This window comes from Physella acuta, unplaced genomic scaffold, assembly GCF_028476545.2.
Source record: "Physella acuta isolate Inbredline_101_S28 unplaced genomic scaffold, ASM2847654v3 ptg000951l, whole genome shotgun sequence".
NCBI lineage: Eukaryota > Metazoa > Mollusca > Gastropoda > Physidae > Physella > Physella acuta.
The window spans coordinates 314,641-334,168 of NW_026732468.1; the positions used below are offsets into that span (position 1 = coordinate 314,641).

Below are 19,528 nucleotides of genomic sequence, written 5' to 3' on the forward strand. Positions count from 1 at the left end.
TATATATATATATATATATATATATATATATATATATATATATATATATATAGTGAATGTGTGTGTACACCTCCCACCCCTGGATAATTCTACCATCCTTCTCCACAGCACCGGTGCGCCCCTGACGTCATTACGATGGTTCATTTTTCTCTTCATTCTCCTTATCTTGTAGTACTAATTCCTTTAGTTGTCTACCTCAATATTTTAAAGCATCCTCGCTTCCATGTGTCCAACCTTGTGACCTTTGAACTAATTATTTGCTCAAACCTCAATACTTAACGGAGTTGGGTTTTTTTTTTGTTTTTTTTTTTTCACAAACGCTTTAATTAAGAAATTATTTTTGTACATAATCGTGTTCATGTTTTTCACATCTTTTAAACGTTTTTCTGATGTCTTCTGTGTGTAAATATGTTTTTCTGATGTCTTGTGTGTGTAAATGAGTTACTTGCTGCTCACAGTTCAGGGGTCAAAGACCTGGGCTGGATGTAACGAGAGGTCACTTATTGAGGGTATTAATTGACCGGAAGTGGACCGATAGAAAGACCACCCCCTCCCCCTAAATGGTTACAACACTGAATGACCCTGAACAACAGATCTAAGGCTATAAATGACATCAAACCTAGCGACAGCTGGGCCTAGCTTTATATTTTCCTCCTGTGGTACTCTGCTGATGTGTCATGTGTCTCTACTCGCTGCTAGATATTCTTCTTTGATTGGTTCAGATTTAGAAAGAGGGTGCTGGCCGGTACCTTGATGTCCAGACTGGTGGTCAGTTGTTTTTGTTGGAATTTTGGGGGAAACCATGGATTGTAGTTAGGGTTAGAACAAGATTAGGTTAGGCTAGAACAAGAGTAGCTAAGGTTAGAACAAGATTAGCTTAGGTTAGATCAAGATTAGCTAAGGTTAGAACAAGATTAGGTTGGGTAAGAACAAGATTAGGTCTAGTGGTTTGTGAGATAAAGAACGTCTTGTAGCTGGCAGCGAACATGTTCTCGTGTGTTCTCCGTCTGATAGCACGTGTTTAACTGAGGCTCGTATTGGGAGAAGTTTGGTGCTTGAAAGTGGCACTTTTTTTAAAAACTGTTTTTTTTTTCTCTTTCTGCTTTGTGCTTGTAATATCTACAGCTTTTCTACACTTTCAATTTGAGACTCAATAAAGTATTTCAAAGAACTAGTGTGTTGGTGTATTATATTTACACTTCATAACTTATGTGGTGTGTTGTGTTTTATATTTACACTTCATAACTTATGTGGTGTGTTGGTGTATTATATTTACACTTCATAACTTATGTGGTGTGTTGTGTTTTATATTTACACCTCTGGTCCAAGTTTCTTGTACAGTAAACCACCGCCTGTACCTCTGGTCTATGTGTAGCCTGTACCTCTACTAATTTGATTACCTTTGCTCAAATACGTGATAGTCACGTGACCCCCCCCCCCCCCCCCCCCAATCCCGCCCTTTCCTTATTGAAACTCGGTGATCGATGCTCCAGGGTGGGACGTTTTGTGGAGATCACGGGTCTAGGGGTGCGGTCATCACCCCTGCACCCTATAGTGACGTCACTCCATATATGAGTTCACTGGAGGCATGAGCCATTTTTACATAGCAAGCCAGAAACGACATCTTAAACCACATTTAATCAGCAAAAATACATGTCCATTTCTAACACTGACCACACGATTACATAAATAAAACAAATTTAATTAGCAAAAATACATGTCCATTTTTAACACTGATCACAACCTTACATCCAGTTAAAAAGAAACCATTATCAAGCATTCAGGCATGAAATTTTGAACAATTTGTAGCCTAGCCTAGCCTAGCCTAGCCTAGCCTAGCCTAGCCTAGCCTAGTATTGAAACTTGAGTTTTCTTGGCACCATGAACTGGCGGGCCATATCATCCGTGACAAGTTTCCTGTTTTCTTGGATCTCCCTTACAAGTTTCTGTAGGACAGCGACAAGTTCGAGCTTCAACTCGTTGGTCGACAAGGTCCCTGAGGTGTAGTCCTGAGGGTGGGGGAGGGGGGAGGGAGAGATTAGTGTTACAAATTGATGTTTACATATTTACTTGTATAAAGACCATGTTGCGTGTTTCCTTGTTATTTTATGTTTAAATTTAATTCTGTTTTTTATTAAGTTTTATTTCATGTTGTTCCGCCAAGTAAATAGACCTGAGGCCAGTTTCTGATTTCCAGATTTTTTTAACACACTCCTCCACCAGTTTCTAAAGACGCTATATAACGACCGTAATTACCTTCCTTAATTGCTCGAGCTTGTGGTCGTCCTCCAAGAAGAACTTGAGATACTGGTAGGACACGTCGATGTCACAGTTGCCGCCCAACTTCTTGTGTTGGTCGATGGTCGGCTGCCCACCGGAGAAGGCGTACTTCATCACCTGCATGACAGGTGGACATGTGTAGGGGACACCTGGCTAATGACTGTAGGACTTTTGTAGGGGACACCTGGCTAATGACTGCAGGACATGTGTAGGGGACACCTGGCTAATGATTGGCACCCAACACAGCTGCTGGGTGTGTGTGTGGAGGGGGGACACTTCAGCACAATCCATTCTAGCACTGTATTCCCCCCCCCCGCCCAACCCTGACACAACCCCACCAACACGATGTCCACTACCAACAACACACTACTGTCCTAGCAAGACCCACAACAAAGTTCCCCTCCCCCACAACATAGCTCCCCTCCCCCACAACAAAGCTCCCCTCCCCCACAACAAAGCTCCCCTCCCCCACAACAAAGCTCCCCTCCCCCACAACAAAGCTCCCCTCCCCCACAACAAAGCTCCCCTCCCCCACAACATAGCTCCCCTCCCCCACAACAAAGCTCCCCTCCCCCACAACAAAGCCCCCCTCCCCCCACAACAAAGCCCCCCTCCCCCCACAACAAAGCTCCCCTCCCCCACAACAAAGCTCCCCTCCCCCACAACAAAGCTCCCCTCCCCCACAACAAAGCTCCCCTCCCCCACAACAAAGCTCCCCTCCCCCACAACATAGCTCCCCTCCCCCACAACAAAGCTCCCCTCCCCCACAACAAAGCCCCCCTCCCCCCACAACAAAGCTCCCCTCCCCCACAACAAAGCTCTCCTCCCCCACAACATAGCTCCCCTCCCCCACAACATAGCTCCCCTCCCCCACAACAAAGCTCCCCTCCCCCACAACAAAGCTCCCCTCCCCCACAACATAGCTCCCCTCCCCCACAACAAAGCTCCCCTCCCCCACAACAAAGCTCCCCTCCCCCACAACAAAGCTCCCCTCCCCCACAACAAAGCTCCCCTCCCCCACAACATAGCTCCCCTCCCCCACAACAAAGCTCCCCTCCCCACAACAAAGCTCCCCTCCCCCACAACATAGCTCCCCTCCCCCACAACAAAGCTCCCCTCCCCCACAACAAAGCTCCCCTCCCCCACAACAAAGCTCCCCTCCCCCACAACAAAGCTCCCCTCCCCCACAACAAAGCTCCCCTCCCCCACAACAAAGCTCCCCTCCCCCACAACAAAGCCCCCCTCCCCCACAACAAAGCTCCCCTCCCCCACAACAAAGCTCCCCTCCCCCACAACATAGCTCCCCTCCCCCACAACAAAGCTCCCCTCCCCCACAACAAAGCTCCCCTCCCCCACAACAAAGCTCCCCTCCCCCACAACAAAGCTCCCCTCCCCCACAACAAAGCTCCCCTCCCCCACAACATAGCTCCCCTCCCCCACAACAAAGCTCCCCTCCCCACAACAAAGCCCCCCTCCCCCACAACAAAGCTCCCCTCCCCACAACAAAGCCCCCCTCCCCCACAACAAAGCTCCCCTCCCCCACAACAAAGCTCCCCTCCCCCACAACAAAGCTCCCCTCCCCCACAACAAAGCTCCCCTCCCCCACAACAAAGCTCCCCTCCCCCACAACATAGCTCCCCTCCCCCACAACAAAGCTCCCCTCCCCCACAACAAAGCCCCCCTCCCCCCACAACAAAGCTCCCCTCCCCCACAACAAAGCTCCCCTCCCCCACAACAAAGCTCCCCTCCCCCACAACATAGCTCCCCTCCCCCACAACAAAGCTCCCCTCCCCCACAACAAAGCTCCACTCCCCCACAACAAAGCTCCCCTCCCCCACAACATAGCTCCCCTCCCCCACAACAAAGCTCCCCTCCCCCACAACAAAGCTCCCCTCCCCCACAACAAAGCTCCCCTCCCCCACAACAAAGCTCCCCTCCCCCACAACATAGCTCCCCTCCCCCACAACAAAGCTCCCCTCCCCACAACAAAGCTCCCCTCCCCCACAACATAGCTCCCCTCCCCCACAACAAAGCTCCCCTCCCCCACAACAAAGCTCCCCTCCCCCACAACAAAGCTCCCCTCCCCCACAACAAAGCTCCCCTCCCCCACAACAAAGCTCCCCTCCCCCACAACAAAGCTCCCCTCCCCCACAACAAAGCCCCCCTCCCCCCACAACAAAGCTCCCCTCCCCCACAACAAAGCTCCCCTCCCCCACAACATAGCTCCCCTCCCCCACAACAAAGCTCCCCTCCCCCACAACAAAGCTCCCCTCCCCCACAACAAAGCTCCCCTCCCCCACAACAAAGCTCCCCTCCCCCACAACAAAGCTCCCCTCCCCCACAACAAAGCTCCCCTCCCCCACAACAAAGCCCCCCTCCCCCCACAATAAAGCTCCCCTCCCCCACAACAAAGCCCCCCTCCCCCCACAACAAAGCTCCCCTTCCCCACAACAAAGCTCCCCTCCCCCACAACAAAGCTCCCCTCCCCCACAACAAAGCTCCCCTCCCCCACAACAAAGCTCCCCTCCCCCACAACAAAGCCCCCCTCCCCCCCACAACAAAGCTCCCCTCCCCCACAACAAAGCCCCCCTCCCCCCACAACAAAGCTCCCCTTCCCCACAACAAAGCTCCCCTCCCCCACAACAAAGCTCCCCTCCCCCACAACATAGCTCCCCTCCCCCACAATCCGTTCACGACCCCCGCATGACACCCCATGACAAGACTCCCAAGACACAACCCCTTCATGCTCCTTAACAAACACCTTCGACCCCTCAAACCTAACCCTATTGCAGGACTTTTCACCCAAACACAGTCATACCCCTCTCCCTGCTACTCAATCCCCCCCCCCCCACGGGACTAACCTTTGTCTTGATGCTGTCCTGGCTGTCTGTGAGAAAGATGGAAGAATTCTCGTCGCTGGCGGACATCTTGGAGGTGGCGCCCTGCAGGGCGGGGAAGAAGATGGAGTGGAGCAGGGCGGGTTTGGGGAGCTTCAGCTTGGGCGCCACATCCCTGGTCATCCGGAAGTAGGGGTCCTACAGGGGTCAGAGTATAAACATTAGGGGTCCTACAGGGGTCAGAGTATAAACATTAGGGGTCCTACAGGGGTCAGAGTATAAACATTAGGGGTCCTACAGGGGTCATAGTATAAACAGGGGATCAGACAGGCTACAGACAGGCTACAGACAGGCTACAGACAGGCTACAGACAGGCTACAGACAGGCTACAGACAGGCTACAGACAGGCTACAGACAGGCTACAGACAGGCTACAGGATACAGACAGGCTACAGACAGGCTACAGACAGGCTACAGACAGGCTACAGACAGGCTACAGGCAGGCTACAGACAGGCTACAGGATACAGACAGGCTACAGACAGGCTACAGACAGGCTACAGACAGGCTACAGACAGGCTACAGACAGGCTACAGACAGGCTACAGGCTACAGACAGGCTACAGACAGGCTACAGACAGGCTACAGACAGGCTACAGACAGGCTACAGGATACAGACAGGCTACAGGCAGGCTACAGACAGGCTACAGGCTACAGACAGGCTACAGACAGGCTACAGACAGGCTACAGACAGGCTATAGACAGGCTACAGACAGGCTATAGACAGGCTGCAGACAGGCTACAGACAGGCTACAGACAGGCTACAGACAGGCTACAGACAGGCTACAGACAGGCTGCAGACAGGCTACAGGCTACAGACAGGCTACAGGCTACAGACAGGCTACAGACAGGCTACAGACAGGCTACAGACAGGCTACAGACAGGCTACAGACAGGCTACAGACAGGCTACAGACAGGCTACAGACAGGCTACAGGCTACCGACCTGGTCTATGGCGCAGGGAATGAGACAGGGCAGGTCTGACCTGCCGCTGAAGATGTGCGGGAAAGCTGAACTGAAGCTGGGCGCCGCCTGTATGGCCGGGAAAGAGATTTTCCCGATGGAGTCGCTGTCGGTGAATCCAAAAATAGCCTTAGCCTGGTTGAAGGTCACGTGTTTCTCAATCTGGACAATGAGCTGGTAGAATTCTGGACATTGCCTGGACAAAAATAGTTGACGAAACGATCACGTGATAGGCCAGATACACTAACACTTCAAGTTCATCACAAGTTCATCCAGTGTTTCTTCCAGACTTTTGTTTTGTGTAGCACTTGATATTTTCGGGGGGGGGGGGGGGGGGGAGAGGGCGGACAACATTTCGGGTGGGGGGGGGCGAACACTGGTAAAAGTATACGTTATCTATATAAATTTCGTTTATATAGCTCATCAGAAGTTTAACGAAAGTTTGACGATCAAAAGTTTATGTACTGAAATATGTTTGCCTGCTTCTTTAGGGCTGTATCTTAAAGTTGTTGAGAATCTAACATCGACCAGTCTATTAGCGGACAACAAGAAAGTCAATCTTGTTTTTTAAATCAACCTTTAAAGTCGTCTCCTCAAATTTCTGCAGCGTAAATCCCCCATGGCGTGTGGGGGCGGGAGGGGGGGAATTTCTAAACACCCAGTCTAAAATTAGCCTTGATTAAAGTTTGTCTGGCGAGGTTGACATCAGACAAAACCAATTAGTTTAATTTGTTTTTGTCTTACACCGAGCCTCATTAGAACAGCAATTATTGACATCGAGGCTAACCTTTCCCGTCCAGAGAGATTTGAGAAGGGCGATCATCTCGGTTAGCCTACTTGATCGATTGTCATTCAGCGGCGACATTTTCTCGGAAATTTAAATAAATTCTTTTCTTGGAAAAAATAAACTTTTACAAACGTTACCGTCCAAAATAAAAGCCAAATAACATATTGGTTATGTTTAATGGTTAAATGGTACAACATACGACTCTTAACCCTAAAGTGGGGTGGCTAAAGTCTTGAGTTTGAATCCGTAGAATGTCCCTGAGTCCACCCAACTCTAATGGGTACCTAAGTCGCGTTTGAGAAAGTAAAAGCAGCCGGGCGTAGCGCTGACCACACAATCCCTTCATATGCCGGGTCACAGAAACATAAATTCTACTTCACTTGCACATGGAACTCAACTTTTTCTATAACTTGCCATTGCCAAAGACATGTAAATAGACAAGAAGTAAGAAACATGTGTGCCGGTCACTCACCCTATGTACCTGCCGGTCATTCTCTCCACCGAAAATTTAAAGTGCCCCCCCCCCTGAGAGAAAAGTCTTGAAGAAACACTGACCCCATGTAGCGTCACCCCCCCCCCCTGAGAGAAAAGTCTAGAAGAAACACTGACCCCATGTAGTTAAAGTTGCAGAAGATAAAAGTTTTCTCCATGTCGAAGCCTAGGGCGATGATGTCCTTCACATTCTCAAAGGCGATCTGCTTCATCCTGTCGATGGGGATGTCCTTCCAGAGAAACTTCTCGTCGTCAGTCACCTGGATGACTAGGGGGACGTTAAACGTTTCCTGTAGCCACCTGGGGGGAGGGGGGAATATGGGGGGGGGGGGAGTTTAGTGACGTGTTCAACAGAGTAGGGCATCTACACAACATGACAAGTTTTTGAGTTCAGAGAGATGTTAACTTAATGGTGAAGTAAAGTGTTAACTTACTGGGTGAAGTAAAGTGTTAACTTACTGGGTGAAGTAAAGTGTTAACTTACTGGGTGAAGTAAAGTGTTAACTTACTTGGTGAAGTAAAGTGTTAACTTACTGGGTGAAGTAAAGTTACTTGGTGAAGTAAAGTGTTAACTTACTGGGTGAAGTAAAGTTACTTGGTGAAGTAAAGTGTTAACTTACTGGGTGAAGTAAAGTGTTAACTTACTGGGTGAAGTAAAGTGTTAACTTACTGGGTGAAGTAAAGTTACTTGGTGAAGTAAAGTGTTAACTTACTGGGTGAAGTAAAGTTACTTGGTGAAGTAAAGTGTTAACTTACTGGGTGAAGTAAAGTGTTAACTTACTGGGTGAAGTAAAGTGTTAACTTACTGGGTGAAGTAAAGTTACTTGGTGAAGTAAAGTGTTAACTTACTGGGTGAAGTAAAGTGTTAACTTACTGGGTGAAGTAAAGTTACTTGGTGAAGTAAAGTGTTAACTTACTGGGTGAAGTAAAGTGTTAACTTACTGGGTGAAGTAAAGTTACTTGGTGAAGTAAAGTGTTAACTTACTGGGTGAAGTAAAGTGTTAACTTACTGGGTGAAGTAAAGTGTTAACTTACTGGGTGAAGTAAAGTGTTAACTTACTTGGTGAAGTAAAGTGTTAACTTACTGGGTGAAGTAAAGTTACTTGGTGAAGTAAAGTGTTAACTTACTGGGTGAAGTAAAGTTACTTGGTGAAGTAAAGTGTTAACTTACTGGGTGAAGTAAAGTGTTAACTTACTGGGTGAAGTAAAGTGTTAACTTACTGGGTGAAGTAAAGTTACTTGGTGAAGTAAAGTGTTAACTTACTGGGTGAAGTAAAGTTACTTGGTGAAGTAAAGTGTTAACTTACTGGGTGAAGTAAAGTGTTAACTTACTGGGTGAAGTAAAGTGTTAACTTACTGGGTGAAGTAAAGTTACTTGGTGAAGTAAAGTGTTAACTTACTGGGTGAAGTAAAGTGTTAACTTACTGGGTGAAGTAAAGTTACTTGGTGAAGTAAAGTGTTAACTTACTGGGTGAAGTAAAGTGTTAACTTACTGGGTGAAGTAAAGTTACTTGGTGAAGTAAAGTGTTAACTTACTGGGTGAAGTAAAGTGTTAACTTACTGGGTGAAGTAAAGTGTTAACTTACTGGGTGAAGTAAAGTGTTAACTTACTGGGTGAAGTAAAGTGTTAACTTACTTGGTGAAGTAAAGTGTTAACTTGCTTGGTGAAGTAAAGTTACTTGGTGAAGTAAAGTGTTAACTTACTGGGTGAAGTAAAGTGTTAACTTACTGGGTGAAGTAAAGTTACTTGGTGAAGTAAAGTGTTAACTTACTGGGTGAAGTAATGTGTTAACTTACTTGGTAAAGTAAAGTGTTAACTTGCTTGGTGAAGTAAAGTTACTTGGTGAAGTAAAGTGTTAACTTACTGGGTGAAGTAAAGTGTTAACTTACTGGGTGAAGTAAAGTTACTTGGTGAAGTAAAGTGTTAACTTACTGGGTGAAGTAATGTGTTAACTTACTTGGTAAAGTAAAATGTTAACTTACTTAGTGAAGAGGAAGGGGACGAGGTGGCCCATGTGCATGGCCTCAGACGATGGCCCACGGCCAGTGTAGAGATAGAAGGGCTTTTTCTGCTCGTAAAGGTCAAGGATACGCTCCATCTCCCTGTGAAACAGGGGACATGTTATGAAGGTCAAGGTTACAACTATCGACGTGTTGAATGATTCGTGTGTTGAGTGATTCGTGTGTTGAATGATTCGTGTGTTGAGTGATTCGTGTGTTGAATGACTCGTGTGTTGAATGATTCGTGTGTTGAATGATTCGTGTGTTAAATGATTCGTGGGTTGAATGATTCGTGTGTTGAATGATTCGTGTGTTGAATGACTCGTGTGTTGAAAGACTCGTGTGTTGAATGATTCGTGTGTTGAATGATTCGTGTGTTGAATGATTCGTGTGTTGAATGATTCGTGTGTTGAATGATTCGTGTGTTGAATGATTCGTGTGTTGAATGATTCGTGTGTTGAATGATTTGTGTGTTGAATGATTCGTGTGTTGAATGATTCGTGTGTTGAATGATTCGTGTGTTAAATGATTCGTGTGTTGAATGATTCGTGTGTTGAATGATTCGTGTGCTGAATGATTCGTGTGTTGAATGATTCGTGGTCAAGCTGATATGTGTACAAAAGGTGTGCATGTACACAAAGTATTTGCTTAGCAGGTATAAAGGGAAATGACCGCATCCGGTTCTATAACTGACCTGTGTGAGAAGAAGATGCCACGCTTGAGGAAGTAGTGGGTGGGTTTACCTGTGACCTTCTCAATTCTGCTGATCAGCTGGTGGTCGATTGGAACACTCCCAAACTTGACTGGTAAAAGAATTAAATTTACAATGGTGTGGATGGCAGGACTACGTGCTGTGTGAGTTCTGTATGTTCTATATGGGGGTGTTCTATGGGGTAGAGATTTAGTGGGACATGCGCTGTAAAGCTGTGACTTGAGACGCTAACTGTAAAGGCTCTGGGACGGTGTGTTGGTGTTGCTCAGATTAACTAGCTATTTAGCTAAACCTACTCGCCAGACAGCATGGTCAAGGGACTAACCCCATCCAGAGACCCACCTTAACCCCCATATAGTGAACCCACCTCATCCAGTGACCCACCCCCAGCCAGTGACCCACCCACACCCAGTGACCCCCAACCAGTGACCCACCTTAACGCCCATATAGTGAACCCACCTCATCCAGTGACCCACCCCCACCCAGTGACCCACCCCCACCCAGTGACCCACCCCCACCCAGTGACCCACCCCCACCCAGTGACTTACCCACACCCAGTGACCCCCAGCCAGTGACCCACCCCCACCCAGTGACCAACCCACACCCAGTGACCCACCCACACCCAGTGACCCCCAGCCAGTGACCCACCCCCAGCCAGTGACCCACCCCCAGCCAGTGACCCACCCCCACCCAGTGACCCACCCACACCCAGTGACCCACCCCCAGCCAGTGACCCACCCCCAGCCAGTGACCCACCCCCAGCCAGTGACCCACCCCCAGCCAGTGACCCACCCCCAGCCAGTGACCCACCCCCAGCCAGTGACCCACCCCCAGCCAGTGACCCACCCCCAGCCAGTGACCCACCCCCAGCCAGTGACCCACCCCCACCCAGTGACCAACCCACACCCAGTGACCCACCCACACCCAGTGACCCCCAGCCAGTGACCCACCCCCAGCCAGTGACCCACCCCCAGCCAGTGACCCACCCCCACCCAGTGACCCACCCACACCCAGTGACCCCCAGCCAGTGACCCACCCCCAGCCAGTGACCTAGCCAGTGACCCACCCCCAGCCAGTGACCCACCCCCAGCCAGTGACCCACCCCCAGCCAGTGACCCACCCACACCCAGTTACCCACCCCCAGCCAGTGACCCACCCCCAGCCAGTGACCCACCCCCAGCCAGTGACCCACCCCCAGCCAGTGACCCACCCCCAGCCAGTGACCCACCCCCAGCCAGTGACCCACCCCCAGCCAGTGACCCACCCCCAGCCAGTGACCCACCCACACCCAGTTACCCACCCCCAGCCAGTGACCCACCCCCAGCCAGTGACCCACCCCCAGCCAGTGACCCACCCCCAGCCAGTGACCCACCCCCAGCCAGTTACCCCCAGCCAGTGACCCACCCCCAGCCAGTGACCCACCCCCAGCCAGTGACCCACCCCCAGCCAGTTACCCCCAGCCAGTGACCCACCCACACCCAGTTACCCACCCCCAGCCAGTGACCCACCCCCAGCCAGTGACCCACCCCCAGCCAGTTACCCCCAGCCAGTGACCCACCCCCAGCCAGTGACCCACCCCCAGCCAGTGACCCACCCCCAGCCAGTTACCCCCAGCCAGTGACCCACCCACACCCAGTTACCCCCAGCCAGTGACCCACCCCCAGTTAGTGACCCACCCCCAGACAGTGACCTAGCCAGTGACCCACCCCCAGCCAGTGACCCACCCCCAGCCAGTGACCCACCCCCAGCCAGTGACCCACCCCCAGCCAGTGACCCACCCCCAGCCAGTGACCCACCCCCAGCCAGTGACCCACCCCCAGCCAGTGACCCACCCCCAGCCAGTGACCCACCCCCAGCCAGTGACCCACCCCCAGCCAGTTACCCCCAGCCAGTGACCCACCCACACCCAGTTACCCACCCCCAGCCAGTGACCCACCCCCAGCCAGTGACCCACCCCCAGCCAGTGACCCACCCCCAGCCAGTGACCCACCCCCAGCCAGTGACCCACCCCCAGCCAGTGACCCACCCCCAGCCAGTGACCCACCCACACCCAGTTACCCCCAGCCAGTGACCCACCCCCAGTTAGTGACCCACCCCCAGACAGTGACCCACCCCCAGCCAGTGACCCACCCCCAGCCAGTTACCCCCCAGCCAGTGACCCACCCCCAGTAGTGACCCACCCCCAGCCAGTTACCCCCAGCCAGTGACCCACCCCCAGCCATGACCCACCCCCACCCAGTGACCCACCCCCACACAAACTAGACGACTGCTTAATTCAATTAAAAAAAAACAAATGATTTTTTCCTCCAACACACCAGGTCGATAAGACGTGATTTAATTTGATCGGATCGATTTTCTCGTCAGATCAGAGATAAACACGGCAATAGAATGTCAGAACATGCTGACTTGATCTTAGCGGTGGAGTGGGGGACAGGTTTTTCCCAATAGAAAGCATATCAGTGAATGTTTAAATTAGCGGTGTGCTACCTAACCTGTGCCGCCCCCTCCCTCAGGTGAATGCGTCAACATGGCTGGTGTCTGCTGATTAGTGTTGAATACAAATCTTGAATCGCTACTTAACCGATATGATCAATATCACGAATAGCCTGCTATTGTATCAGGGACGTCCATAAGTGACGTTAGGCAATTTTAGTGACATTCAACTCACCCCCCCCCCCCACTCACAAAAACCACATTATAGACCCTCACAAAATACCACATTATAGACCCTCACAAAATACCACACCATGGACCCTCACAAAATACCACGCTATAGACCCTCACAAAAATTTCCCACTATAGACCCTCACAAAATACCACACCATGGACCCTCACAAAATACCACGCTATAGACCCTCACAAAATACCACGCTATAGACCCTCACAAAATACCACACTATAGACCCTCACAAAATACCGCACTATAGACCCTCACAAAATACCACACTAAAGACCCTCACAAAATACCACGCTATAAACCCTCACAAAATACCACACTATAGACCCTCACAAAATACTACACTAAAGACCCTCACAAAATACCACACTATAGACCCTCACAAAATACCACACTAAAGACCCTCACAAAATACTACACTAAAGACCCTCACAAAATACCGCACTATAGACCCTCACAATCTACCACACAATGGACCCTCACAAACAGTGGCGTAGGCAGGGGGGGTTAGGGGGGTCATAACCCCCCCCCCCCCCCATAGACCCCTCGGTATATATAAAAAGTATGAGGGGGGGTGCAAATCAAAAGTTTGAGGGTGGGGGTGCAAATCGAAAGTTTGAGGGGGGGGTGCAAATCAAAAGTTTGAGGGGGGGGTGCAAATCGAAAGTTTGAGGGGGGTGTGCAAATCGAAAGTTTGAGGGGGGGGTGCAAATCGAGAGTTTGAGGGGGGGGGTGCAAATCGAAAGTTTGAGGGGGGGGGGGGGGTGCAAATCAAAAGTTTGAGGGGGGGGGGGTGCAAATCGAAAGTTTTGTCCACGGGTAAAAATTGGAACCCCCCCCCCCCTTGAGACGATCCTGGCTACGCCACTGCTCACAAAGTACCACACTATAGACCCTCACAAAATACCACACTATAGACCCTCACAAAATACTACACTAAAGACCCTCACAAAATACCACACTATAGACCCTCACAAAATACCACACTAAAGACCCTCACAAAATACTACACTAAAGACCCTCACAAAATACCGCACTATAGACCCTCACAATCTACCACACAATGGACCCTCACAAAGTACCACACTATAGACCCTCACAAAATACCACACTATAGACCCTCACAAAATACTACACTAAAGACCCTCACAAAATACCACACCATGGACCCTCACAAAATACCACACCATGGACCCTCACATAAAACTGGTGTCAACTCCAGCCCCAACTAACGATTGTTCTAGAATAAAGGTGGGGGTTTATTCGTTCTGAATTGTTCCTCATTATTCCAAAACCCCGCACCCCCCCCCTCCACTGCACGTGGCAGATGACAACCACGTAGATGTGCGTGACGTACTTTAAGAAGACCCCCTAACCCCCCCCCCACCCTAGACCCACACCTCACGTGACCAAATCAAACTATTTCACCTAGTTCATCCCTTGCACAGACAACATACTGATGACGTCACTTCCTCCACACACAAACATCCTCACATAAAATCAATCAATAATTTACCAATCAATTTAGCATAATCGATGCCGGTCACCTCCTCCGCGCTAACGTCCCATGGGGTGACGATGTCCTCCCCACCCTCCACGCTCAGTTTTTCTATGTCCCCCAGGTCTTGCGCCATGGTGGTAGGACTTCAGCTGTTGATCAAAGGAGGACATAAAGCTAAACAAATGTTTGGAGAACATAAAGCTAAACAAATGTTTGGAGAACATAAAGCTAAACAAATGTTTGGAGAACATAAAGCTAAACAAATGTTTGGAGAACATAAAGCTAAACAAATGTTTGGAGAACATAAAGCTAAACAAATGTTCGGAGAACACAAAGCTAAACAAATGTTTGAAGAACACAAAGCTAAACAAATGTTTGGAGAACATAAAGCTAAACAAATGTTTGGAGAACATAAAGCTAAACAAATGTTTGGAGAACACAAAGCTAAACAAATGTTTGGAGAACATAAAGCTAAACAAATGTTTGGAGAACATAAAGCTAAACAAATGTTTGGAGAACATAAAGCTAAACAAATGTTTGGAGAACATAAAGCTAAACAAATGTTTGGAGAACATAAAGCTAAACAAATGTTTGGAGAACATAAAGCTAAACAAATGTTTGGAGAACATAAAGCTAAACAAATGTTCGGAGAACACAAAGCTAAACAAATGTTCGGAGAACACAAAGCTAAACAAATGTTTGAAGAACACAAAGCTAAACAAATGTTTGAAGAACACAAAGCTAAACAAATGTTTGGAGAACACAAAGCTAAACAAATGTTTAGAGAACACAAAGCTAAACAAATGTTTAGAGAACACAAAACTAAACAAATGTTTGAAGAACACAAAGCTAAACAAATGTTTGGAGAACACAAAGCTAAACAAATATTTAGAGAACACAAAACTAAACAAATGTTTGGAGAACACAAAGCTAAACAAATGTTTGAAGAACACAAAGCTAAACAAATGTTTGGAGAACATAAAGCTAAACAAATGTTCGGAGAACACAAAGCTAAACAAATGTTCGGAGAACACAAAGCTAAACAAATGTTTGAAGAACACAAAGCTAAACAAATGTTTGGAGAACATAAAGCTAAACAAATGTTCGGAGAACACAAAGCTAAACAAATGTTCGGAGAACACAAAGCTAAACAAATGTTTGAAGAACACAAAGCTAAACAAATGTTTGAAGAACACAAAGCTAAACAAATGTTTGGAGAACACAAAGCTAAACAAATGTTTAGAGAACACAAAGCTAAACAAATGTTTAGAGAACACAAAACTAAACAAATGTTTGAAGAACACAAAGCTAAACAAATGTTTGGAGAACACAAAGCTAAACAAATATTTAGAGAACACAAAACTAAACAAATGTTTGGAGAACACAAAGCTAAACAAATGTTTAGAGAACACAAAGCTAAACAAATGTTTGGAGAACACAAAGCTAAACAAATGTTTGAAGAACACAAAGCTAAACAAATGTTTGGAGAACACAAAGCTAAACAAATGTTTGGAGAACATAAAGCTAAACAAATGTTTGGAGAACACAAAGCTAAACAAATGTTTGGAGAACACAAAGCTAAACAAATGTTTGAAGAACACAAAGCTAAACAAATGTTTGGAGAACACAAAGCTAAACAAATGTTTGAAGAACACAAAGCTAAACAAATGTTTGGAGAACACAAAGCTAAACAAATGTTTGGAGAACACAAAGCTAAAAGTAGATCATTATTCAAAGATGCTTTTTTCTTTGCCAGAAGATTATAGTCTTTAAAAAAAGTTATTAAAGTAATTTTTGCTGTTAACTAAATATTTTAAAATTTAAATATGTATTATTATCTTATAACCAAAATTTTTGAATGTATTACCGTAATATCAGAAATTCGGTTCACCGAATGCTTCGAAGAAATGACCAGAAGTGTTGCACGCCTAACTCGACGACAGAACTCTCCACCCCAATAAGACCAACACATACAGCCAGCTATTTTATAAGTTCAATTTTTTCTGGCCGATTTTTCGTGGAAAATTGACTTGCCACGTCTCAATGGGCACCTGGCCAACGGGTGCGGAAATTTGTCGTCTGCTCATTGTAAATATATACAGTAAGCCATTCGCTTTTGTTGTTGTTTTAGTTTTGTTTTTATTTTTAAAGAAAATTTTATTTTCGGTGAAAAGTTTTCAGATTTCATAATTTTGTGATTTTGTACCCCCCCCCCCCCCCCCACCCTCTGTGACTAAATCCTGCCTACGCCAGTGTAGGACACTGAAATAAGTGCACGGTGAGGTTGGTCAGTGCTGGTCAAAGCTGGTCAAAGCTGGTAAATGCTGGTAAATGCTTGTCAAAGCTGGTAAATGCTGGTAAATGCTTGTCAAAGCTATGCATTTGTTGTGCTGATGGGGTGAACTGTCTAAATAATTAGGGAAGCTAGGGGGGGGGGAGTAGAAATCTAGCGCCGCCCTCACAGATATGTGTCTAAAGGGGCAGTGAACTGTGTATCTCGTTTTTTACCATTTGTGCCAAGTTATCTCCTCTTTCCTGTCTAAATATAGCTCATGTGAAGCGACGTGTTTTCCAGGAAGCCACTGCTTCTAAATTACAATGGCAGCTTCTGGTAAAATATAATACGTGGTTTAAGAAAACAATAACTAGTTTAAAAGAATCGAAAAAGTGGAGGGCGGTAACTACGTAAAAACAACTTGACAAATGAAATAATTTTAAACAATTTATGTAAAAAAAAAAAGAGTTAGAATCCCAACTACGGAATGCTGACCTAAAGCATTCACGAGTCGTTTTTATTGATTTTGTTCGTTTCATTGCAGGAAAATTTTAGGTACGAATTTCCTAAGAAAATATGTCAGCACATTTTCCAGGAACAGAATTCCCCTCACACCTAAAAGCTCGTCTTGTAATGTAACGTTAATCACGTGACCACACTCCTACCTCACGATGTTAGAAACAAGTTTGGCCGAGGGTGGCTCTATACTCTATAGAGTTAACAATGCTACATCCAGCTGTGTTAAAAACCTACTAAAGGTAAACATCGTTACTATTATATGTGAACAGTGTAAAGCTATGCGAGGGGGGGGGGGGGGGCAACTGAAGACGTTGCAAAATAAACATTAATAGTTTTTTGTTGGGGGGGGGGGGGGGGTGACACCAAACAGTGCCGCACCGGGTGACATCCGACCTAGCGACGCCACTGTTACCGGGTGACATCCGACCTAGCGACGCCACTGCCTGAATGGTGCTATGTGAGGAGGTGACCATTCGCTTCGTTGGTCGTGTTCTTGTTGTCTAGTTTGGTGGACAGTTGAAGGAAAGGAAACATTCAAACACTTTGCCGTGGTTGAGTAGATACATAGTTGTAGTATTTGATTTAACCGTCGTGGGTTAGGGTTAGGCGTGGATGTGTGGCTACAGGGAATATGCCTCATCGGCTGTACATTTATCATTTAGGTAAAAACACAGACCAACTTTTCCTGAAATGCTGACTCGTGAGTTTAAAAATAGTTTTCTTGTTAGGCTTACGGTGCAACGTTTCACTAAGAAAATGCGGGGTAAAAACATATTAAATGCGGAAATTCCCGATTGACTGCTGTAGCAAGGGAATTACTTTCGTTCTATTTATAGGCATGACGTGGTTGTAATGAAGTGGGTAGCTATGACTTACCAAAACTACCATTAACTTTCTTTCTGGGGTAGTGTAGGCCAAGTTAAATACTGAAGTAAATAATTAGCAACTGTATAAAATACTACACTATTGTTTGTGTTTGCTGATGTTTGTTTTAGAGCAGCATCTCTTGTGTGGCAGACATACCCCACACGGAACTTGTGATGTTATAAGGTGAAGGAGGGCGGCAAAAATGTAGTCACACTGGGGCGCTGACATGAGAACCCGTGTCAATGGGTTTGTGACAGGCTCACAGGTTTAATAGGACGACAGGTCGGGGTTGTTCATTAGCGGCTACAGGTGTTGTCTATCAGCAGCTACAGGTGTTGTTCATTAGCAGCTACAGGTGTTGTCTATTAGAAGCTACAGGTGTTGTTCATTAGCAGCTACAGGTGTTGTCTATTAGAAGCTACAGGTGTTGTCTATTAGCAGCTACAGGTGTTGTCTATTAGAAGCTACAGGTGTTGTCTATTAGCAGCTACAGGTGTTGTCTATTAGCAGCTACAGGTGTTGTCTATTGTGTAAGCGTCCATGATTATTGTTCTCACGTGATGGTATATGGTATTGGGTCACGTGACTGTGTAGGTCGGTACATGGACAACAGAGCATTATGGGCTAATGTAGGGGCATTGTGGGCTAATGTAGGGGCATTGTGGGCTAATGTAGGGACATTGTGGGCTAATGTAGGGGCATTGTGGGCTAATGTAGGGGCATTGTGGGCTAATGTAGGGACATTGTGGGCTAATGTAGGGACATTGTGGGCTAATGTAGGGGCATTGTGGGCTAATTTAGGGACATTGTGGGCTAATGTAGGGACATTGTGGGCTAATGTAGGGGCATTGTGGGCTAATGTAGGGGCATTGTGGGCTAATGTAGGGACATTGTGGGCTAATGTAGGGGCATTGTGGGCTAATGTAGGGGCATTGTGGGCTAATGTAGGGACATTGTGGGCTAATGTAGGGACATTGTGGGCTAATGTAGGGGCATTGTGGGCTAATGTAGGGGCATTGTGGGCTAATGTAGGGACATTGTGGGCTAATGTAGGGGCATTGTGGGCTAATGTAGGGGCATTGTGGGCTAATGTAGGGGCATTGTGGGCTAATGTAGGGGCATTGTGGGCTAATGTAGGGGCATTGTGGGCTAATGTAGGGACATTGTGGGCTAATGTAGGGACATTGTGGGCTAATGTAGGGGCATTGTGGGCTAATGTAGGGGCATTGTGGGCTAATGTAGGGACATTGTGGGCTAATGTAGGGGCATTGTGGGCTAATGTAGGGGCATTGTGGGCTAATGTAGGGGCATTGTGGGCTAATTTAGGGACATTGTGGGCTAATGTAGGGGCATTGTGGGCTAATGTAGGGACATTGTGGGCTAATGTAGGGACATTGTGGGCTAATGTAGGGACATTGTGGGCTAATGTAGGGGCATTGTGGGCTAATGTAGGGGCGTTGTGGGCTAATGTAGGGACATTGTGGGCTAATGTAGGGGCATTGTGGGCTAATGTAGGGGCATTGTGGGCTAATGTAGGGACATTGTGGGCTAATGTAGGGACA

At 47.3% G+C, this 19,528-nt stretch overlaps 2 protein-coding genes across 2 annotated transcripts in view; one reads left to right on the forward strand and one right to left on the reverse strand.

Annotated features, from left to right (window-relative positions):
- LOC131953773 (HHIP-like protein 2) overlaps nt 1-457 on the forward strand; it is a 30,372-nt gene extending 29,915 nt beyond the window's left edge. The window contains exon 10 of the mRNA XM_059317141.1: nt 109-457. Coding sequence (XP_059173124.1) covers nt 109-172 — 64 coding nt within the window. The 3' untranslated portion in view covers nt 173-457. The remainder of the gene's footprint in view (nt 1-108) is intronic.
- A 1,166-nt stretch (nt 458-1,623) lies between these two features.
- Nucleotides 1,624-16,339, reverse strand: LOC131953772 (tryptophan--tRNA ligase, cytoplasmic). The gene is made up of 9 exons (XM_059317140.1): nt 16,173-16,339; nt 14,321-14,454; nt 10,110-10,218; nt 9,398-9,517; nt 7,532-7,714; nt 6,118-6,331; nt 5,142-5,315; nt 2,257-2,397; nt 1,624-2,009 (listed from the first exon to the last, which is right to left on the reverse strand). The coding sequence occupies exons 2-9, from the start codon at nt 14,436-14,438 to the stop codon at nt 1,851-1,853; spliced, it is 1,218 nt and encodes a 405-aa protein (XP_059173123.1). The 5' UTR covers nt 14,439-14,454; nt 16,173-16,339; the 3' UTR covers nt 1,624-1,850.
- Nucleotides 16,340-19,528: the final 3,189 nt, after the last annotated feature.

What these genes read in the sequence shown, in the direction of transcription:
- LOC131953772 (XM_059317140.1), bottom strand. Translation starts at nt 14,438, where the DNA reads ATGGCGCAAGACCTGGGGGACATAGAAAAACTGAGCGTGGAGGGTGGG. An exon ending in GTCCCCTTCCTCTTCACTAA is followed by an intron (nt 7,715 to 9,397) that starts GTAAGTTAACAT and finishes CCCTCCCCCCAG; the next exon opens with GTGGCTACAGGAAACGTTTA. An exon ending in TGCAACTTTAACTACATGGG is followed by an intron (nt 6,332 to 7,531) that starts GTCAGTGTTTCT and finishes ATTTTTGTCCAG; the next exon opens with GCAATGTCCAGAATTCTACC.